This window comes from Lissotriton vulgaris, chromosome 3_1, assembly GCF_964263255.1.
Source record: "Lissotriton vulgaris chromosome 3_1, aLisVul1.2, whole genome shotgun sequence".
Taxonomy (NCBI): Eukaryota; Metazoa; Chordata; class Amphibia; order Caudata; family Salamandridae; genus Lissotriton; species Lissotriton vulgaris.
In genome coordinates, this window is record NC_141689.1 from 250,104,377 (window position 1) to 250,124,315 (window position 19,939).

A 19,939-nucleotide genomic window follows, 5' to 3' on the forward strand; every position below is an offset into this window, starting at 1 on the left:
TTATATTGGTCATATCCACATATTTATTTTTTATGTATTTTTTATTACTGATTTACTGTTTTGCTCCAACCTTTTCTCATCATTTCGTGTATTTTAAAGATGTCGTCTCTTTTCTATCTTCACCCGGATTACTACACTCCACTCCAATATGGCCACCGTTTCCTGTCCGCTTTCTATGCGCACGTCACTTTGGGCCAGATGTAGGTAAATCACATTTACCGATTTTGAAATACCGAATATTACCGAATTTTACCGATTCGGTATTTCAAAATCGGTAAATGGGATGTAGGTACCAACATCTGGATTTTTTACCGATTCCTTAATAATTCGGTATTTACCAATTCGGTAAATACCGAATTTGTCAAGGGTGCAGGGGGTGTCACTTTGACACCCTCTAGCACCCCCAAAACGGGCATGTGTGCAATGTGGCACACAGACATGCCCTAAGGCATGTGGAGAAGTGTGGCTCACGGTGTAGAGCAGGCAGACCCGGAAGCTGAGGTCAGACCCGGGACCAGGGTTCAATTCCCGACGCGGCAGGGTCTTGAGCTCAAATGTCCACGGACTCGATAATTCTCGCTTCGGTGCCTGCTCTAATCATGGGTTCTCACTCTGCAACTCTGGGCATTAAGCTTGCTTAATCTCCACAACGGCCCCCTGCGGCGGGATGCCTGGCTTTCACCTTGGGGATGCCCTGTAGGGGCTATCTCACAGGGAAAAGCCAGGACGGGTTCCCAAGGCAAGCGCCGGGAAACCTCTGGGTAGCTGTGCGCTCAATAAATGCAATAATAAATAAATAATAAATAAATAAGGGCACGTCTGTCTGTCACATGGCACATGTGTACATGCACAGATGTGCATGTACACAGGAATCGGTATTTTACCATGGATTTGTATTCCATAGTAAAATACCGATTCTGAAAGCCATGTGCCAATGGAAAATTGGCTACCCACATTTCAATCTTGCATTTTCGGTAAAATTACCGAATCGGTAAAATTACTGAATCAGTAAAATTACAGAATCTGTAAAATTACCGAAAATGCAACATTTAAGGGCCCCTACATGTCAATGGCCATTTACCGGTCGAATTCGTCCGTTACCGATCGGTAAATGGCTATTTTCGGCCACCTACATCTGGCCCCTAGTATTTTAAATGCACACGCGTTATTGACTAACTTTCATTCGTAGCGTAGGACGCACGATGTTGTGGGATCTCTCCACGCTGAATCTTTGGTGAGTGTTTTCTTCTAATGCTGACACGCGCTTCGTTTCACCCTGGTTTGTTAACCGCACCGTGGCTATTTAGTTTACAATCACGTTGAATGTTACTGTCTTCACATACATATTTCTGTTCGGCAACAGGGTTGCCTTTACCGGGTTTCCATTTCTGTGTTTCCTTTCACGGGTTCACCCTCCTACCTTATGGTTTACGTTCAGTTACCCACACAATGACATCGTTTAACTTTTTATTCATCCATCTATCCCGTTTATGTGACCCTCGCACTTTCTGTTTTGCCAGTTGTCACGCATTCTGGAATCTGTAATGTATAGAGTAGACATTTTTGGCATTTTCGACAAGGATTATATTTGTATTATTTGTATCATTTACAGACTGCCCCTGATGAAGGATTTGATCCGAAATGCATTGGGTGATGTTAAAGATGAATTGAACATTGTGTATCTGGAATGATACTTGAAGTAATAATTCACCTTGATGCAATGAACCTAAAAACATGTGAATAATAACATGGAATAAATATTCGTGATTATCAAGGATATCACAAAATGAACTAAACTTATTGGATTATTTTGTTTAAAACGTTTTGTGCGTTTTCAGAGGTTGTGCCTAGAGAGCTGACACTCACACTGGGTGTCACAGACCGTTTACATTCTTCAGAATAAAACATGCCACCTTAACACAACTCACAACTACACGTTATGCTCTTTCCTTCGCTATCCTTTGATTCGTACCGTCTGCATTGTTGAAGTGTGCTCTAACCCCTTAAAGAGAGAAAAACCACAGCATACCCCTTGCCCCCTGAACTTGGTTCTATTACAGTCCTGTTCCTTGTCCATTACTTGCCTGCTGTTCCCCCACCCATTTTGTTTGTGATGCTTCACCCCTTAGCCCAACCAGCCCTCCCTCCCCGAGCTACCTGAGGAAGGAGGTAGCCCATACTTTGCCTCCTCAACCACCCAGAAAACAACGGTCTGTTGTCTCTGCACCTGGTCGCACATCTATTTACCCCCCTTCCCCCACCGTGCTGAATATCATGTAACTTGCAACCCCCGGAGTATCTCCTGCATAAAGAGCTCTCATTATCAAAAAGTGATTGTGCTTTAAGTGTCCACCTGAACCAGCTGGAACTCGTTTTATTAGCCAAAACCTGCAGTCCATTAATATAGTAAGACAGCTCATTCCTGGCTAAAAAGTGAACGTACAAATCATCTTTACACTAACCAATACATATTCAAGAAAAGGTTACTACAAACTTTTCCCATTCCAACATGGAAAATACCATTCCTACCTCTTAGGGGGAAAAAATAAAGTGCAATAGTGGAAGAGAGCACTGTGCATAAAGATGTGTGGGTGGGTGCTGCTCATTTGAGGAGCCGTGTGGGTGGGAAATGTGCTGCTTAGTGAGGTTGTGGGTTGGCTGAGCATACCTCAGTCCTGGTCTGTGTGGGTGGGCATTGTTCACTTTAGTGGGCAGATTGACTGAGGAGCTAAGGGGTTGAGCAGTGCACAGCTCAATGCGGCTGTATGGGTGAACAGAGCACAGCTCAGTGGGGAGCTGGCGTGGGTGGAAAGTACAGAGCTGAGTGAGACGCTTCGTGTAGGCAGTGCTCAACATAATGTAACAGGTGCTCTTTGGCTTCTAGGTGGGTGAGCAATGCACATCCCAGTGAGGGTTTGTGTTGGTGGGTAGTGTACTGCTCTTTGAAGATGTAGGTGTGTTATGCACAGCTCAGTGGAGGGCAGCGTGGGTGGGTAGTGCACAACTCAGTAAGGTTCTGGTTAGGTGGGCAGTGCACAGACAGCTCACTGTGTGTGGGGCTTTGTGGGTGAGCAGTATACAGCTCAGTTGGGAAGACAGGAGGGCAGTGCAGGGCACAGTGGAGGCTGTGTAGGTGTGAGTGCATATTTCAGTTAAGGGCTATGTAGGTGGGTACTATGCAGCTCAGTGGGGGGCTTCATGGGTGGTAGTAGGCAGATCAGTGGAGGGTTGTGTGGGTGGGCAGATCCCAGCTCAGTGAAGGGTTGTGTAGGTGGGCAGTGTACAGCTCCATAGAGGTCTGTGTGAGTAGATAGTGCACAGTTCAGTGGTGGGGGTTGGATGGGTAGTGCAGAGCAAACTGAGGTGGCTGTTTGCAACACACAGCTCTGGGGGGTCAGTGTGAGTGGGTAGTGCACATCTGAGGGGGAAGAAGGGTGAGCAGGGCATAGTTCAGAGAGGTCTGTGTAGGTGGGCAGTGCACAGTGGAGTGAAGGGCCATGTTCAGTGTATAGCGGAGTGGGAGGTCTGTGTGGGGGACAATGCACAGCTCTTTGGACGGCTGTGGGGTCTGTGTGGGTGGGTAGTGCACAGCTCAATCTGGGATATGTGTGCTTAGGCATTACACAGCTGAGTGGGAGGATTGCCTGTGTTGTTGGGAAGAGCACAGCTCATGGGGTGGTGGGGGGAGGGTTATGGACAGTGCATAGCCCACTGGGGGCTTGTGTTGGTGGGAGATGCACAGGGCAGTAGGGAGTGGGCGGTATGCAGTCAGGCAGGTCAACTGCCTTTGGCGCACCTGAGCACGAGTCACCTGCGAAGTTTGTATTTTTAATCGTATTTCCATCCGCCCTGACGATTGGTCCCTTGTCAAGCACATTTAGGAAGCATATACATGGCAGGAAGTATGTGTTTGCCAGTTGTCGCACAGCAAACAGAGCAATCTGACTATTTATATCGAATTAACACAAGGCTTGGGGGGCAGGGGTGACTAGACTGGGACCTGCATTCTTATGTAGGGTTAGAGGGCGCATATGGTGTTAGTTTGGCTTCAGCCTTTACATCTTTATTCTCAAGGACTTTGACAGTTTGAATTGTCTGACCAATACTGTACATACCAACAGAGTAGCATCTGCCCCTTCTATGTTCTTATCTCAGTCTAACACTCAGGTCACTTGAGTCTCCCAGTCACCGGCATCATCCCGCCCCCCAGCAACCAGAGTGCGCCGATCCTGTACTGTTCAGCATCCATTTTTCCTACCAAGTTGTGTACTGGTGGGAGCGGAGAACAAAGACAGAGAAAGGAAGGTAGAAAAAGTATGCAGTTGAAAAACATGTTTTTCTTGCTTAGCTTAGCACCTATGCACCTCTAAATATGGCACCTCCTTTTGTCAGTTTCTGACAGAACACCCTTGCCCTTCCCCCATACACACTTAGGGCTGCAGCGTAAAGATGGCGGTGCTCACTGAAAGCCTCCCAGTATCTAACCATCTTTCATTTGATGCTGACAGAACAAGGTGAGAGCTGAGAAGGAGAACATTGCATCTGAGATTGAACAGCTGCGCCAGCTCCTGAGACATAAAGAACAGATACTGACCGGGAGACTGGAGGAGATGGAGAAGACAATCAGCATGGCAGAAAATGCAAATATCTCCAAAGTGTCCAATCAAATCACCTCTCTCAATGCCTTGATAATAGATCTAGAGAGGAAGTGCAAGGAACCAGCACTGGAACTCCTGAAGGTGAGACACTGCTTGGTAAATACAAAACAATACTAAAGTGCTACATTCACGTGGTGTGTAAGGTGTTGAATGTAAGCAGGGGACATGTATGATCAACAGACGGGGTTACTTCACCGTGACCTCCTGTATTCTGATAACCCAACAAAATATACAGACAAGTTCAACTAATAACAAAACCTTCTCTTCTGATATCCCATTGTAATGTGCAGGCAGCTTCAGTATAGACCAACCTCCTTGCATACTGAGAGCCCGACCCAAAATGATGGTAGGCTGGGTCATGTGATTCCATTCCGAATGTCAGACTGTTTGATATCATGTAATCTCTTTAAGAATATCACATGTGATCCCATCCAGAATGTCAAATGATGCTATCCTGTCACCACATTCAGAAAATGAGACTTTGGAGTGTCTGATGACCCTATTGAGAATGTCACATTCTTTGCTGTGCCATTTCAACACTTTCAGAATATCAAATATTACAAACTGTGCTGGCATGGGGCCCCATTCAAAATATCAGACTCTGTGCCGTCTTATGTGGCCCCATTCTAATTGTCACATGCGATGCTGTGCCGTGTGACAATATTCAGAACATCACAAATTGGACCCTGTCATGTGATCCTATTTGAAATATTGCAGACTAAGCTGCATCATTTAATCTTTTATCCCGCAGCATGTGACACCACTCAGAGTACCACGTGTGTGACCCCATTCAGAAAATCATAAACGATACTGCGTCACATTACCCCATTCAAAATATCACACTGTGTCGCGTGACCGCATTCACAATGTAGTTATAGATTCTTTTTTATTGTTATAAAACCTCCCAACAATGACCATCCTTAAAACTGTATAAAATATATACATACATTTCAATTATGTTCCTAAATTAAAAAATCATGATTATAACATACTTGACATGTTCCTAATTAATGGTTAACAAGGAGCACTGGTTACATTCAAGAACCAGTTGTGACTCAGAATATAATTACTCCAATGTGTGTAGTTTTGGTCAACCCAACTAGTACCATCCCATCTCCTCTTATAATGGCAAACCACGTGTGCGCAGATCAATACAGAAATTGTTCATTGAATGGTCAGAAACTATTCTATGAGTCAGCAATAGAATAGGTCAGAACCCATCCAATTCAAGGAGACAGAAATAGAATAGAATGAATCGAATGGTCAGAAACTATCCATTGAGACAGAAATGGAATAGGTCTCGAACCATCCATTGAGACAGAAATAGAATAGGTCATTAACCATCCAATGAGACAGAAATAGAGTAGGTCAGAAACCGTTCAGTGCGATATACATAGAATAGGTCAGAAACTATTTAATGAGACAGCAATAGAAATTGCATCCCTATCAACTGCTTAAACGTGGGCATGATTGATTACGCTTTTTTAATTGTATATGAATTGCGTTTTTAGCTTGTATAACAGATTTTATCAGATTTTTAATGTTTCTGTATATGTATAGCATACTTTTATGATTTTAAATAATCGAATACAGTGGTTTTTGACTTGACTTGACTTGAGACAGAAATAGAATAGACTGGTCAGAAACCATCCACTGAGACAGAATTAGAATAATTCACAAACCATCCAATAAGACAGAAATAGAATAGAATGATCAGAAACCATTCTATGAGACAGAAATAGAATAGAATGATCAGAACCCCTTCTACGAGACAGAAATGGAATAGGCCATAAACCGTCCAATGAGACAGAAATAGAATAGGTCAGAAACCATCCAATGAGACAGAAATACAATAGAATGGTCAGGAATCATCCAATGAGGCAGAAATAGAATAGAATGATCAGAACCCCTTCTACGAGACAGAAATGGAATAGGCCATAAACCGTCCAATGAGACAGAAATAGAATAGGTCAGAAACCATTCAGTGAGACAGAAATAGAATAGGTCCCAAACCATCCAATGAGACAGAAATATAATAGGTCACACACCATCCAATGAGACAGAAATACAATAGAATGGCCAGAAACCATCCAATGAGACAGAAATAGAATAGAATGATCAGAAACCATTCTAAGAGACAGAAATAGAATAGGCCATAAACCATACAATGAGACAGAAATACAATAGAAAGGTCAGAAACCATCCAATGAGACAGAAATAGAATACAATGATCAGAAACCATTCTACGAGACAGAAATAGAATAGGCCATAAACCATCCAATGAGACAGAAATGGAATAGAATGGACAGAAACCATTCTATGAGACAGACATTTCTAAGAATAATGGTCAATTATTGTGAAATATGGTTGCATACTGTATGTTAAAGCCCTATCTGCAATGGGTTTCATGCTTTTTAATTTGGTTCAGTGCTGTTTATCCAAACAGTAAGTAAGCTTTAAGGCTCGTGGTCTTAAAGAGCTCCTAATTGGAATTACTTCAGTCCATTCTTTTCATAATTTGTTCTTCACATTTTTTTCAAACAATTCAGAAGGAATTCTGACTTTTTGCTTAGAAAAAAATATCATGGCTGAGTCTGTTCCAATTCAAATTTTCCTGAGAGCATTTGAGTCACGTCTGTTAAATAAAAACACCATGGTAGAGTTGGCAAATGTGCCTTTTTGCGAGCACTGGTTATACCCAGTTCTAGTGTTAGCTTGTATGGGTAGACGTTTTGTAACAGAAACAAGAGACGGCAGGATCTAAACCTGTGCTTTATCCATAACCCTTGTTCATCTGCAGGAGTACATTCAATTCCATGTAACTCGGTTACAAGTCATGGTATACTTTGAGTACAGACGCTAGTTGTTTCTCTGGAACGCAGCCACTTATTTCTAGTAATGCATCAGTTTTAGCAGGATGTGCCGCCTTTGCGCGTGTTTCCCTTCGGAGCACCAATTGTTCCTCCGCCACCTCCTACGGCAGTGGTTCCCAAACTTTTTGACCCGTGGCTCCCTTGACCTAATTGGCAATTGGCCGTGGCTCCCTCCCATTTTTTTAACGGTGGACAGGTGGGTGGGGATGTAAGCCCGACCTCTGGAGTACTTCCTGTTGCACTCTGACTGCCCCCTCTGTCCATGCCTGCCCCCGCGCCCTCAGACTGCCCCTTCTGTGCATGCCTCCTTTCTTCGTGACCTCCGACTACCCCTACAGTCCATGCCATCTCCATACGTGCCTTCTGACTCTCCCTTCTATCAATGCCTGCTCCCTTCGTGCCATGAGACTGCCCCTTTCCTCCATGCCTTCTCCCTTTGTGCCCTGAGACTGTCCCTTTCCTCCATGCCTGCTCCCTTCATGCCCTGAGACTGCCTGAGACTGCCCCTTTCCTCCATGCCTGCTCCTTTCGTGCCCTGAGACGGCTCCTTTCCTCCATGCCTGCTCCCTTTGTGCCCTGAGACTGCCCCTTTGCTCCATGCCTGCTCCCTTCGTGCTCTAAGTCTGCCCCTTTCCTCCATGTCTGCTCCCTTCGTGCCCTCTATCCATTATCTCCATGCCTGTTCTCTTTGTGCCCTCAGACTCAGGCTCGCAACACCCATTGGACTCAAAGGGCGTTAGCCCCCCTCCCCCCTCTGTGGTGTGTGGCAGCCTGGGATGAGACAGCTTCCTGGGCACACAAGCAGCCCCACCCGAGCACTTCACAGGTCTTTAAAAGACAATTTGCATGTTAATGAGGCCTTGCTGTTGTTTCACCTCTTCACCTCTTCCAAGAGCCACTGCAGCTCCACTCTGCACGTTGCTTAAAGATCAGACTACCCTTTCTTTCCATTTCTGTTTCCTTAAAGCGGCAGATTTTACACGATTATGCAGGTGGCATTTCTAAATTTCTAGCGCTGCCACTGCAATTTCCCACAATGTGCCGCGGCGCCCCTGGCAACTCGTAACGGCATACCGGGGTGCCGCGGCGCACAGTTTGGGAACCACGGTCCTACGGCATCGGGGGATCCCCTCCTCTGCAGCCAGTGGTTCCCCTCAGCATCAGACCTGCTGCCCCAACTATGCAATGAGCCTCTGCGCCCCGCCACTGTCGGCTTCCAGACACCTGTGCTCAAGGTCCTTAAAGAGTGACCATGGGCGTCAAATTGGTAGAAAGTGTGGAATAATGAAACTAAAGGAGAGAGGAGACACATTCAAAATGCACAAAGACTGTGCTGTGTCCCTGTGCTCAGAACCTCGCAGACCCGCATGTGATCCCGTTCAGTATCACACACTGTCATGTGACCCATTCAGAATATCACATGCTGTCACGTGACCCCATTCAGAATATCACACGCTGTCATGTGACTCCATTCAGAATATCACTCGCTGTCATGTGACCCCATTCAGAATATCACTCGCTGTCATGTGACCCCATTCAGAATATCACACACTGCTATGTGACCCCATTCTGAATATCACACACTGTCATGTGACCCCATTCAGAATATCACACGCTGTCATGTGACCCATTCAGAATATCACACGCTGTCATGTGACTCCATTCAGAATATCACTCGCTGTCATGTGACCCCATTCAGAATATCACTCGCTGTCATGTGACCCCATTCAGAATATCACACACTGCTATGTGACCCCATTCTGAATATCACACACTGTCATGTGACCCCATTCAGAATATGAACCATTCTGAATATCACTCGCTGTCATGTGACCCCATTCAGAATATCACTCGCTGTCATGTGACCCCATTCAGAATATCACACACTGCTATGTGACCCCATTCTGAATATCACACACTGTCATGTGACCCCATTCAGAATATCACTCGCTGTCATGTGACCCCATTCAGAATATCACACACTGTTGTGACCCCATTCTGAATATCACACACTGCCATGTGACCTCATTCTGAATATCACACACTGTTATGTGATCCAATTCTGAATATCACACGCTGTCATGTAATTCCATTCTGAATATCACACACTATCATGTGACACCATTCAGAATATCACAGTGTCATGGGACCCCATTCACAATATCACACACTGTCATGTGACCCCATTCAGAATATCACACACTGTCATGTGACCCCATTCAGAATATAAGACACTGCCATATGATCCCATTCATAATGTCTCATTTCTGTGTCTTGAGACCTCATGCAGAACATCACAGACTATGCTGTGTCACATTCAAATTATCAGACTGTCATGTGACCCCCTCCATGCAGAAAATCACAGAATATGCTGTCATATGACCTGGAATTAGAATATGAGGCTGTCATGTAAACCCATTTAGCACATCACACACTGTACCCCCAATGTATTCAGCAGACTGCTGCAACATGTGATGCAGGTCCAAATATCACAGACAGTGCTGGGTCATGATATTTTCAACATCACAGACTATGTCAAGTGATCCAATTCAGAATAAGTGAACGAGAATTCAGAATATTAAAGAGTGTGCTGTGTCACTTTACACTATTCATAAAATCACAGATTTTGCTGAAAAGAGAAGCCTTTCAAAATATCACAGATTGTTCTGTCATGTGACTCCATGCAGAATATTACAGATTTTGTCACATGCCACATTCAGAATATCACAGACTGTACTGTCATCTGCCTTCATTCAAAATTTGATAGCTCTGCTGTCTTTTGGGTTCATTTGGGATTATTGCAAACTGCTGTGTCCCTTGACACTATTCAGAATATACAACTGTTGCGCTTTAGCACTGGGAAGCTTCACTTCAGTGCCAAGCCTAGGCCACAAATGGAAAACCTTAATCAATTTGATCCCAAGTCAACTTCTGTTTTCATTTGAGATTCTTTATTTGTCCTCAAAATAATTGTGTCTCATGTTGTAATTATCCACATAACTCATGTGAAAACATAAACCGTATGCATCAATGGTGAACGTCAAACAAAGATTACAATTATCCCCAATGCATTTCGGGCATATCGATGCCCTTCATCAGGAGGTATGTTCCTGAAAAACAATAAATCAAGGAAACAGGAGTTGTTTCATTTTCGCCTCGGTTTATTGTTTTTCAGGAACATATCTCCTGATGAAGGGCATCAATAGGCCCGAAATGCATTGGGGATAATTGTAATCTTCGTTTGACGTTCACCATTGATGCATATGGTTTATGTTTTCACATGAGTTATGTGGATAATTACAACATGAGACACAAATATTTTGAAGACAAATAAAGAATCTCAAATGAAAACAGAAGTTGACTTGGGATCAAATTGATTAAGGTTTTCCATTTGTGACCTCGGCTGTCCACTAAAGGGATGCTTCCCAGTGGTAAGCGCAACAGTTGTTACGTTGATACACGTCCAGGATCAGAGGATGATATTTTGCTGCACGCCAACCAACCCCCAAACACCTGCTCCCAAAGTTTGAACAAATAAAAGGATTATCACAGAATGCGTAATCCATACCTATTTAATACCTCCAATTCAGAATATCACAGATTCTGTGTGTTGAGGCGTCAGATCATCCCACTAATGTCTCCTTGGCTGAGCTACTTGTGCATATGTGTTTAACTAAACTTGAAATTCACAACTTACATGATACCTACACTGCTGCGAGATATTTAAAATCTGTCATGGAAACTGATGTCCTTTTGTCTGTTCTTCTGTTTTTCAGGAAGTTAAAAGCACCCTGGACAGGTAAGGTTGGTTTATTATCCTCCTCTGTGAGTGTAAGGAACAGGTCTGGCTGTACTGTGGAAATCTCCAAACCACTATGCTGCCAAAGGGGAAATAGCCATTACATGTGTAACGTATGCAATTACAACGCAGAAGTTACAACCACTGTGTTATTACATTGCAGTACATTACAACAGAAGTCATTACATTGACTTGCTAAAGGGGGCACACTAATTTAAGGAATAGTATAATTTACTATTCCAACACCTACCCTACTGTTGCGCAAACTGAAGTTGGAATAGTAAATTATACTGTTACTAAGTCCAGCGCGCCCCCTACAGCAAGTCGATGTAAAGACTTGCGTTGTAATATACTGCAATGTTACAACGTGATCATTGTAGTGACCACATTGTAATCGTATGGAATGTAAGGTGCTATATTCCTGCCGAAGCAATAGTATCACATGCTCAGTAGTGGCTGTCTCTGAACTAGGGTGGTGGGGTGGCGGGAGAGATAAAAAAAAGTACCTTCTTTGATGCCTCCGCAACAGCCACACACCTCTCCCGCTGGCGTACACCTCTCCTCTTTCCTCATGCAGCATCGGAAGCACCCACGCTTCTGTACTCTGCCAGCCAATCATGACGCTGTAGGAGCAGCGTCGTGATTGATCGGAGCGGCCTGTTTGGCTGCTCAAGCAGTGCCTGGGGAGGCTAGGCATGTTTTCCTCAGTCTGTGCAACACAGCCCAATGGAGAACATGGCAAGTGTGCATGGCTATTTGGCCGGCCCTAGAGGGCTGGCCAAGCCATCATGCTCATGTAGAGAGGAAGTTCAAAACACTCCTGCGTCCTCTGTGGTGAGCCCAGCTCCACCCCGCACCTAACAGGCTTCAGTGAAAATAAAATGATAATAACTTCTTGTTATTATTATATTCCTTTTTTGATTTGATTTGATTATCAGATTTGTAGAGCGCACTAATGCCCGTGGGCGTCTTGGCGCTAAAAAATGACTTAAGACTGCTGAGGATGGGAGAAGAACGTACGCCAGAGATGCCGGGGTTTATTTGGACAAGATTATTTTGAAAAGAGCCAGGTCTTTAGGGACTTTCGGAAAGATAGCAGTGATGGACTGTTTTCATTGCTACTGGTATCTGATTCCAGGCCTTTGCTGTGTGCAAAACAAAGCTCCCCCCCCCCCCCCCCCCCCCATCTGAGTTGTTTAAATCTGGGGGTCTTGAGTAGCATAGCACTACTAGACCTGATGGTCCTGGGTGGGTCGTATTGTCTTAGGTTGTATTTCAGAAAAGGGGGGCCTGAACCATGCAAGGCCTTATATGCCATGCACGCTGACTTAAATTGAGTTCTCTTCTCTATTGTTAGCCAGTGGAGACTGCTCAATCTGTGAGCCACCGGCTCAAATCTGGGTATGTCCAAAACTAGCCTGGCTGCAGCGTTCTGGAGGCGCTGGAGCTTTAGTAGTAACTGTTTTTGAAGCCCTGCATACAGAGCGTTTCCATAGTCCATTTTTTGCTCTGCTCAAGAACTAGTGGGCGATGCTCTCCCGCCTTAGCGGAGGAGCCGCAACAGCACATGCTATCATTATATGTAGATCACATTGTAGCTACTTTTCTGTCTTTCAAAAGCTCCAAACAGTGTTGAGAACCCTCAACCTATTCTTAAAACATCCACAGTCTTTAAAACTACTTTTCATTCTAAGAAATTTTAGTTGAGTTCTTCAACATGACCTTGAAACTTTAGTAAACTCCCAGTTTTCTGAAAATACCCCCTGAGCCCAGGCACACTCTTTTATGTCCACAAAAAGTAACTTTGTCCACCGAAAACTACTGTCGTTTTTCCACAAACCATCGAGTACTCAAAACCTCCTTAAAAACATCCTGAAGCCTGTGCCAATCCTCAACGGCCCTCAAGTGCTTAGAAACATCATTAGAATTGTCTAAATTCCTCTAACTTGCTTACTTACTTATACCTACTCCCTCTCTTTAAGTATAGGCTATCAACCAGGACTCTCCATCCATCCCTGTCCTGGACTTTTCTTTCACTCGTACTACAGGGCGTGCAGTCAGCCTCGAGGTCTCAATGCCAGGTGTTTCTTGGCCTTCCTCTTTTCCTTTTCTCTTGAAGGTTCCAGGTGACGGCGTGCCTGGTGTTGTTTGATGCAGGCTTACTGAAGTTGTGACCTCTCCAGCCCAAGCGCCTTTTCATGATTTCTTCATGAGCAGGGAGAAAGTCTGCTGTCACAGGTCGTTGTTGCTGATGGTGTCTAGCCAGCGGATTTGGAGGATTTTCTTCTGAGATGTGTTGAAGAAGGTCTGGACTTTGTTGGTGGTGGTCACTGCTGTCCTCCAAGTTTCTGCTCCATACAGAAGGACCGTTTTTACATTGGTGTGAAAAACCCTGATCTTGGTTTGAAGAGTCAGGTCTTTGGAGCGCCAGATCTTCTTTAGCTGAGTGAAGGCAACTCTTCGTTTGCAGATTCTTCCCATGACATTGGTGCATGTGCCGCTCTGCTTTTCTAAGAGACTGCCCACGTAGGTGAAGGCCTCAACCTCTTCCAGTGCATCTCCTACAAGAGTGCCTGCAGTTGTGCTAGCCGAGTTAGCCTTCAGGATCTTGGTTTTTCCCTGTTGATTTTGAGGCCAAGTTGTGCTGATGTGGCTGCCACTTTGTCGGTCTTCTATTGCTTCTGCGGATGGGTATGGGAGAGTAGGGCTTAGTTGTTTGCAAAGTCCAGGTCCCAAGCTGCATCCAAGGTGTCCCCTAGATACCATTTCTTATCCTTGTTTTGGATGTCTTTATGATCCAGTCTATGGTCAGCAGGTAGATAAAAGGGAGCTCAAACAACGCTGTTGGATGCCGGTTCTCATTTGGAAGGTGTCCATGAGTTGGCCTCAATGGACTATCTTGAAGATCATTCCCTCGTTAGAGTTCCTGATAATGTTTACGAGTTTATCTGGCATACTGTAGAGGCAGAGGAGTTTCCAAAGGGTCTCTCTGTCCATGCTGTAGAATGCCTTCTCATAGTCAATGAAGTTGACATTGAGGGGTGAGTTCCATTCCATCGACTGCTCAACGATGATAGTCAGTGTTCCAATCTGGCCTGTGCAGGATCTATCTTTAGGATAGCTTGCTGGTCTTGTAACGGAGCGTCGACTTGTTCCTTCATTCTGTTCAGGATGACTCTGTTGAACACTTTGCCTGATGTTGGTAGAAGAGTTATCCCTCTGTAGTTTGTGCAGTTACTCGGGTCACCTTTCCTGGGGATCTTGATCAGATCTACCGCCTTTGGGCCTGATGGCACCTTTTCCTATTCTCAGATCCTTCTAAACATTTAACAGGTCTTTCTGGCTTGCTATATCTACAGTAGAGTTTCCTTGTTATGTTGTAGAGTTCTTTCAAATTTCCATGGCTTGCTCCTTTCTGGGCTTCCGTGACAAGACCATCGATGACACTTCACTTTTCTGCGCTTAAGCTTCTCTTTGCTTCCTGGTTGGTTCTAGTGTATTCATCTTGAGATTTTGCTTTTTCTGCTCTTTTCCGGCTGGTGTTGACAGCAGCTTTCTTTTTCTTTCTTGCTTGCTTTTTGCAGAGTCTTGGTGGAGATGCATTCTTTATGCTGGTGTTTCTTGGGAACCACTTTTTCCTGGCAGGTTGATGTCACTGTTTCTTTGATCTACTCCCACTGACTTTCAACTGGGTCTCTGTCATCCTCTAATTCTTGCAGGACTTGAAACCTTTTAGAGTGACTGAGTATTCATTCTCTCTTGGAGGAGGGTGGTTATATCGCTGGCTTTCGTTTGTCGGTTCCAGAATGCTTTCTTCAGCTTTAGGTTTAGCCTGGTCATGACAAGGGGTGGTCGGATGCCACATCCGCTCCTCTCATCACTCTTACATCATGCTGGCACCTCCAGGCTCTTCTGGGCAATGCAGACATGGCTGATCTTATTCTCTGTTGAATGGTCTGGTTACACCATTGTTGCCTTGTGTATTCTTTTTTCTGGGAATTTACTACCACCTATTACCATACTGTTCAGTGCACAGTGGACTGCAAGCCATTCGCCATTCTCATTCATGTCGGTACCGTGTTACTGCTTTCAATCATGCCCTTGAGATCACCCATCAGTATGATGACCTCTCTCTCAAGGCATTTTTCCAGAATGAATTGGAGTCTGTTATAAAACTGTTCATTTTTAGAATTGTCTGAAAAGCATGCCCTTTCCTAAACCTATCTCATTCTTTGGTAAGGAGCCTATGTAGGGCTATCGAGGTTTACAGCCCTAGTTTTTGCCCAACTTTAAGGAGCATATACAAGGCACCCCTTGTGCCTATCTGACTGGGATTGGCCCAAGTACCCAGAGTTAAATTACTAATAAAAATTAAAATGGGTACAGTTTTCAAAAGTATTCCTGGGAAATAGCAACTATATGAAAGCAACTAATTCAAAGACAATGATCAAAGGGCATGGCTTGAGCACTGAGGAAACATGGCACCCGATATGTGAACTCCCATTGAGCAAGCATTGCAGCGGCATAGATCCAGGGTCTCTGGGACAGCATCTGGCACTCAACCGTCGAGGAATGGAGAGAGGACTGACTGGTAGGGCAAAGGATCATGGGACTTGCACAATCCTAAAATTTATGAATGAAACCGGCGAGCCACGATTTCAATATGTCAGCTGGCTTCCTCAGGGAGCACTGATAGCTGGTGAGGAGTAATGGCCAGCAAGTTAGTGCTACAGGTTGTTTCGCCTTAGCAGGGAGATGGGCCTGCCTGGCTGCATTCTTGCCCTGGGGACTGTCTTCTCTGTACAGAGCAAGGGGGCGAATGCAGCTGGTAATTCAGACCATGACCAGGGCGGTGGGGGACGGCACTCTGCCCCGCCTCTCCTCCCTCTTCTGCTCTGTCCTGTCTTCCCTTTCAGGAGCTACCAACACTATCATGCGAGTGGGTGTTAATGGGGCATAGAGAGAACATAATTACAGAGGAACTACAGGACTGTCAGGGGGAGGATCATGACCTGCGTTTGGGGAAGAGGTAAGGCGCCACATAAGGCAAGATCACAGTGGGCAAAAAGGGTTGGAATTGGAATTGGAATTGGAATTGGAATAGATTTATTGAGCGCGATTGCTGCCCGGGGGCGTCCAAGCGCTGGGAGGTAAGAATCGAAGGGACCGGTGATGTGACACATTATAGCTCGGAGACTTTGGTGAATAGTAAGGTCTTCAGCTTTTTTCGAAATGACAGCAGGTCCGGGTTGGAACGGAGTGAGAGGGGGAGGGTGTTCCAAAGTTTGGCGGTGTTCACCGAGAACATCCTACCCCCGGCTCTGGCTCTCTTTACTCGGGGGACCACTGCCAGAAGGGCCTCAGAGGAGCGGAGGTTCCTGTTTGGGTGGTAGGGGATGACGAGCTTGCTATTAATAGCAGGTCCTGTTTTCCAGAATGCTCGGTGTGCAATGCACAACGCCTTGAATGACACTCTGTGTTTAACTGGCAGCCAGTGTAGACTTTTTAGTGCAGATCTGGCTGACTGAGCTCGAGGAATCTTTAACAGAGTGCGCGCTGCGCAGTTTTGCACTATCTGGAGTTTCCTGAGGGTCATCTCGGGAGCCCCCACGTATAGAGCATTGTTTGTGTCAAGGCGGGACTGGATCAGGCCTTGGACTGCCACTTTACTGGCTTCTGGAGGCAGAAGTGGAAGGACCTTCCTTAGGGTTTTGAGGATGCCGAAGCAGGTGGCGGACAGTTTGGTAGCCTGGGTGGAGAAGGACAGCTTGCTATCCAACCACACTCCTAGGCTCTTGACGCTTTCCTTGGGGGTGGGGGGAGTGCCCAGGGCTTGGGGCCACAAGGAGATAAAAGGTGTTGGCGAGGCAGGGCCTAGAAGCAGGAGCTCTGTTTTATCTCCATTTAATTTGAGGGAGGAGCTGGTCATCCATTCCTTTATGTCCTCTAGGCAGCTCAGTAGGCCTCCTTGGGGGTGACTGATGTTCTTTTGAGCCAATGATACCACTAGCTGAGTGTCGTCGGCGTACGACACAATTTTGATGCCGTACGGTTCGACGATTCCAGCCAGTGGTCTCATGTAGACATTGAATAACACAGGGCTCAAAGAGGAGCCCTGTGGTACTCCGCAGCTGAGGGGCTTGCTGGCTGACACTGTGTCCCCATCAAAGATCTGGAATGATCTGTCGGACAGGAAGGAGCCGAACCACCTTAGAGCATCGCCAGAGATCCCGATGTCCCGGAGACGGTTCAGCAGGGTGGCATAGCTGACCGTATCGAATGCGGCGCTTAGATCAAGGAGGATCACTGCCACTGATCCTCCCTGGTCCAGAGCCCTTCGAGATTCCTCGGCGACCGCTAACAAGGCAGTTTCGGTCATCAATCAATCAATCAAAGACATTTGTAGAGCGCACTACTTACCCGGAGGGTCTCAAGGCGCTTGGGGGGGTGCTGCTACTCCTCGAACAGCCAGGTCTTGAGCTTCTTCCTGAAGGAGAGGTGGTCTTGGGTCAGGCGCAGGTCGGTCAGGAGGGAGTTCCAGGTCTTGGCGGCCAGGTAGGAGAAGGACCTTCCTCCTGTTGTCGTTCTTCGGATGCGGGGGACGGCGGCGAGGGCGTGACTGGCTGATCGGAGATGGCGTTTGGGAGCGTAGAAGTTGATGCGGTTGTTGAGGTAGCTCGGGCCTTGATCGTGTAGGGCTTTGTGTGCGTGGGTGAGGAGACGGAAGGTGATTCTTTTGTTGACGGCGAGCCAATGCAGGTCTCTCAGATGTCCGGAGATGTGGCTGTGTCGTGGGATGTCGAGGATGAGTCTGGCTGAGGTGTTCTGGATCCGCTGGAGTCTCTTCTGGAGCTTGGCGGTGGTTCCGGCGTAGAGGGCGTTGCCGTAGTCCAGTCGGCTGGTGACGAGGGCCTGGGTGACCGTCTTCCTGGTCTCGGTGGGGATCCACCGGAAGATCTTCCGTAGCATGCGCAGGATGTTGAAGCACGACGAGGAGACGGTGTTGACTTGTCTGGTCATGGAGAGGGAGGAGTCCAGGATGACGCCCAGGTTGCGTGCGTGGTCTGTCGGTTGGGTGCGGTGCCCAGGGCGGGGGGCCACCAGGAGTCGTCCCAGGCGGAGGGCGAGGAGCCCAGGATGAGGACTTCCGTCTTGTCTGAGTTCAGTTTCAGGCGGCTGGTCATCATCCACTCGGCTACGTCTTTCATCCCTTCGTGAAGGTCGGCTCTGGTGGCGGCGGGGTCGTTGGTCAGGGAGAGGATCAGCTGGGTGTCGTCAGCGTAGGAGATGATGTTGAGGTTGTGCTGGCGTGCGATGGCCGCGAGGGGGCTCATGTAGACGTTGAAGAGGGTGGGGCTCAGCGAGGATCCTTGAGGGACGCCGCAGATGACTTCAGTGGCCTCTGACTTGTACGGTGGTAGTCGGACTCTCTGTGTTCTTCCGTCGAGGAAGGAGATGATCCACTCCAGTGCCCTCTCCTGGATTCCGACGTTGCTGAGGCGCTGCACTAGGGTGCGGTGGCAGACAGTGTCGAATGCCGCGGAGAGGTCTAGGAGGATGAGGGCCACTGTTTCTCCGTTGTCCATCAGGGCTCGGATGTCATCGGTGGCAGCGATGAGGGCGGTCTCGGTGCTGTGGTTGGCTCGGAAGCCAGACTGTGAGGGGTCGAGGGATCCATTCGCCTCGAGGAAGGCGGCCAGCTGCTTGTTGACGGTCTTCTCGATGACTTTGGCAGGAAACGGGAGGAGCGAGATGGGGCGGTAATTCTTGAGTTCGGTGGGGTCCGCTGTAGGTCATAAGTTACACTAGGTAGGCCCGGAAAATTACAGCTTCCCAAAAGCACCGGAAGCTAGTGGAGCGGCTTGTGCACCAGTAGTGGAGAACTTGGACGATCAGGGCCCTACACTTAAAGATCTATTAAATGCCATAAAAGAGTTCAGGGCTGCACTTGAAACTAAGATAGATAGCGTAGTAGTAGATGTCACTCTGATCAGAGAAGACATGGGAAAGATCGTGGACTGAGTAATCATAGCTAATGCTTCACTGAGGTAATATTTCAGTTCCATTACGACCTTAGCCGTGGATGTCCGCCAGCTTAAAGAGACCACCTGCCAGCTTCACTCCAGGGCAGAAGACACCAAGGGCAGATCTCCCCACAATAATGTAAGATGCATGGGAATGCCTGAGAATGCGGCGGGTACAAGCGTGGAAACATTAATTGAAGATTTTGTAACAGCAAAAGTTAACACAGGTGAACCTGCCCCATATTTTGCAGCAGAGAAAGCACACAGAGTGCCTGGGACACCACCTAAACCGGGTGCAAGACTGAGACCAATATTAGCTAGATTCCTTTAAAGACCAGGCAGGCCTCCTACAGTATGAAAACCAAACAATCATGGCATTCCTGGATTTTACGCAGGATGTCCAGCCCAAACTATGCTTATTTGATATGGGGCAACAATAAGTAAGAAAACTTAATTTTCAATATTCAATGTTATTCCCCACAAAACTTTGAATCCTTGAGGATGGGACATTGTGGTTCTGTGCTACTCAAGAGGAGGTGTTGGGTTGGCTGAAGGGGTGAAGCTGGCGAGGTGGGCTAGGCAGTA

At 46.5% G+C, this 19,939-nt stretch overlaps 1 protein-coding gene across 1 annotated transcript in view; it reads left to right on the forward strand.

Annotated features, from left to right (window-relative positions):
• The window catches only part of LOC147726272 (E3 ubiquitin-protein ligase TRIM39-like), a 92,756-nt gene that overhangs the window by 29,249 nt on the left and 43,568 nt on the right, over positions 1-19,939 (forward strand). Inside the window, exons 3-4 of the mRNA XM_086960372.1 lie at positions 4,509-4,739; positions 11,308-11,330. Coding sequence (XP_086816498.1) covers positions 4,509-4,739; positions 11,308-11,330 — 254 coding nt within the window. The remainder of the gene's footprint in view (positions 1-4,508; positions 4,740-11,307; positions 11,331-19,939) is intronic.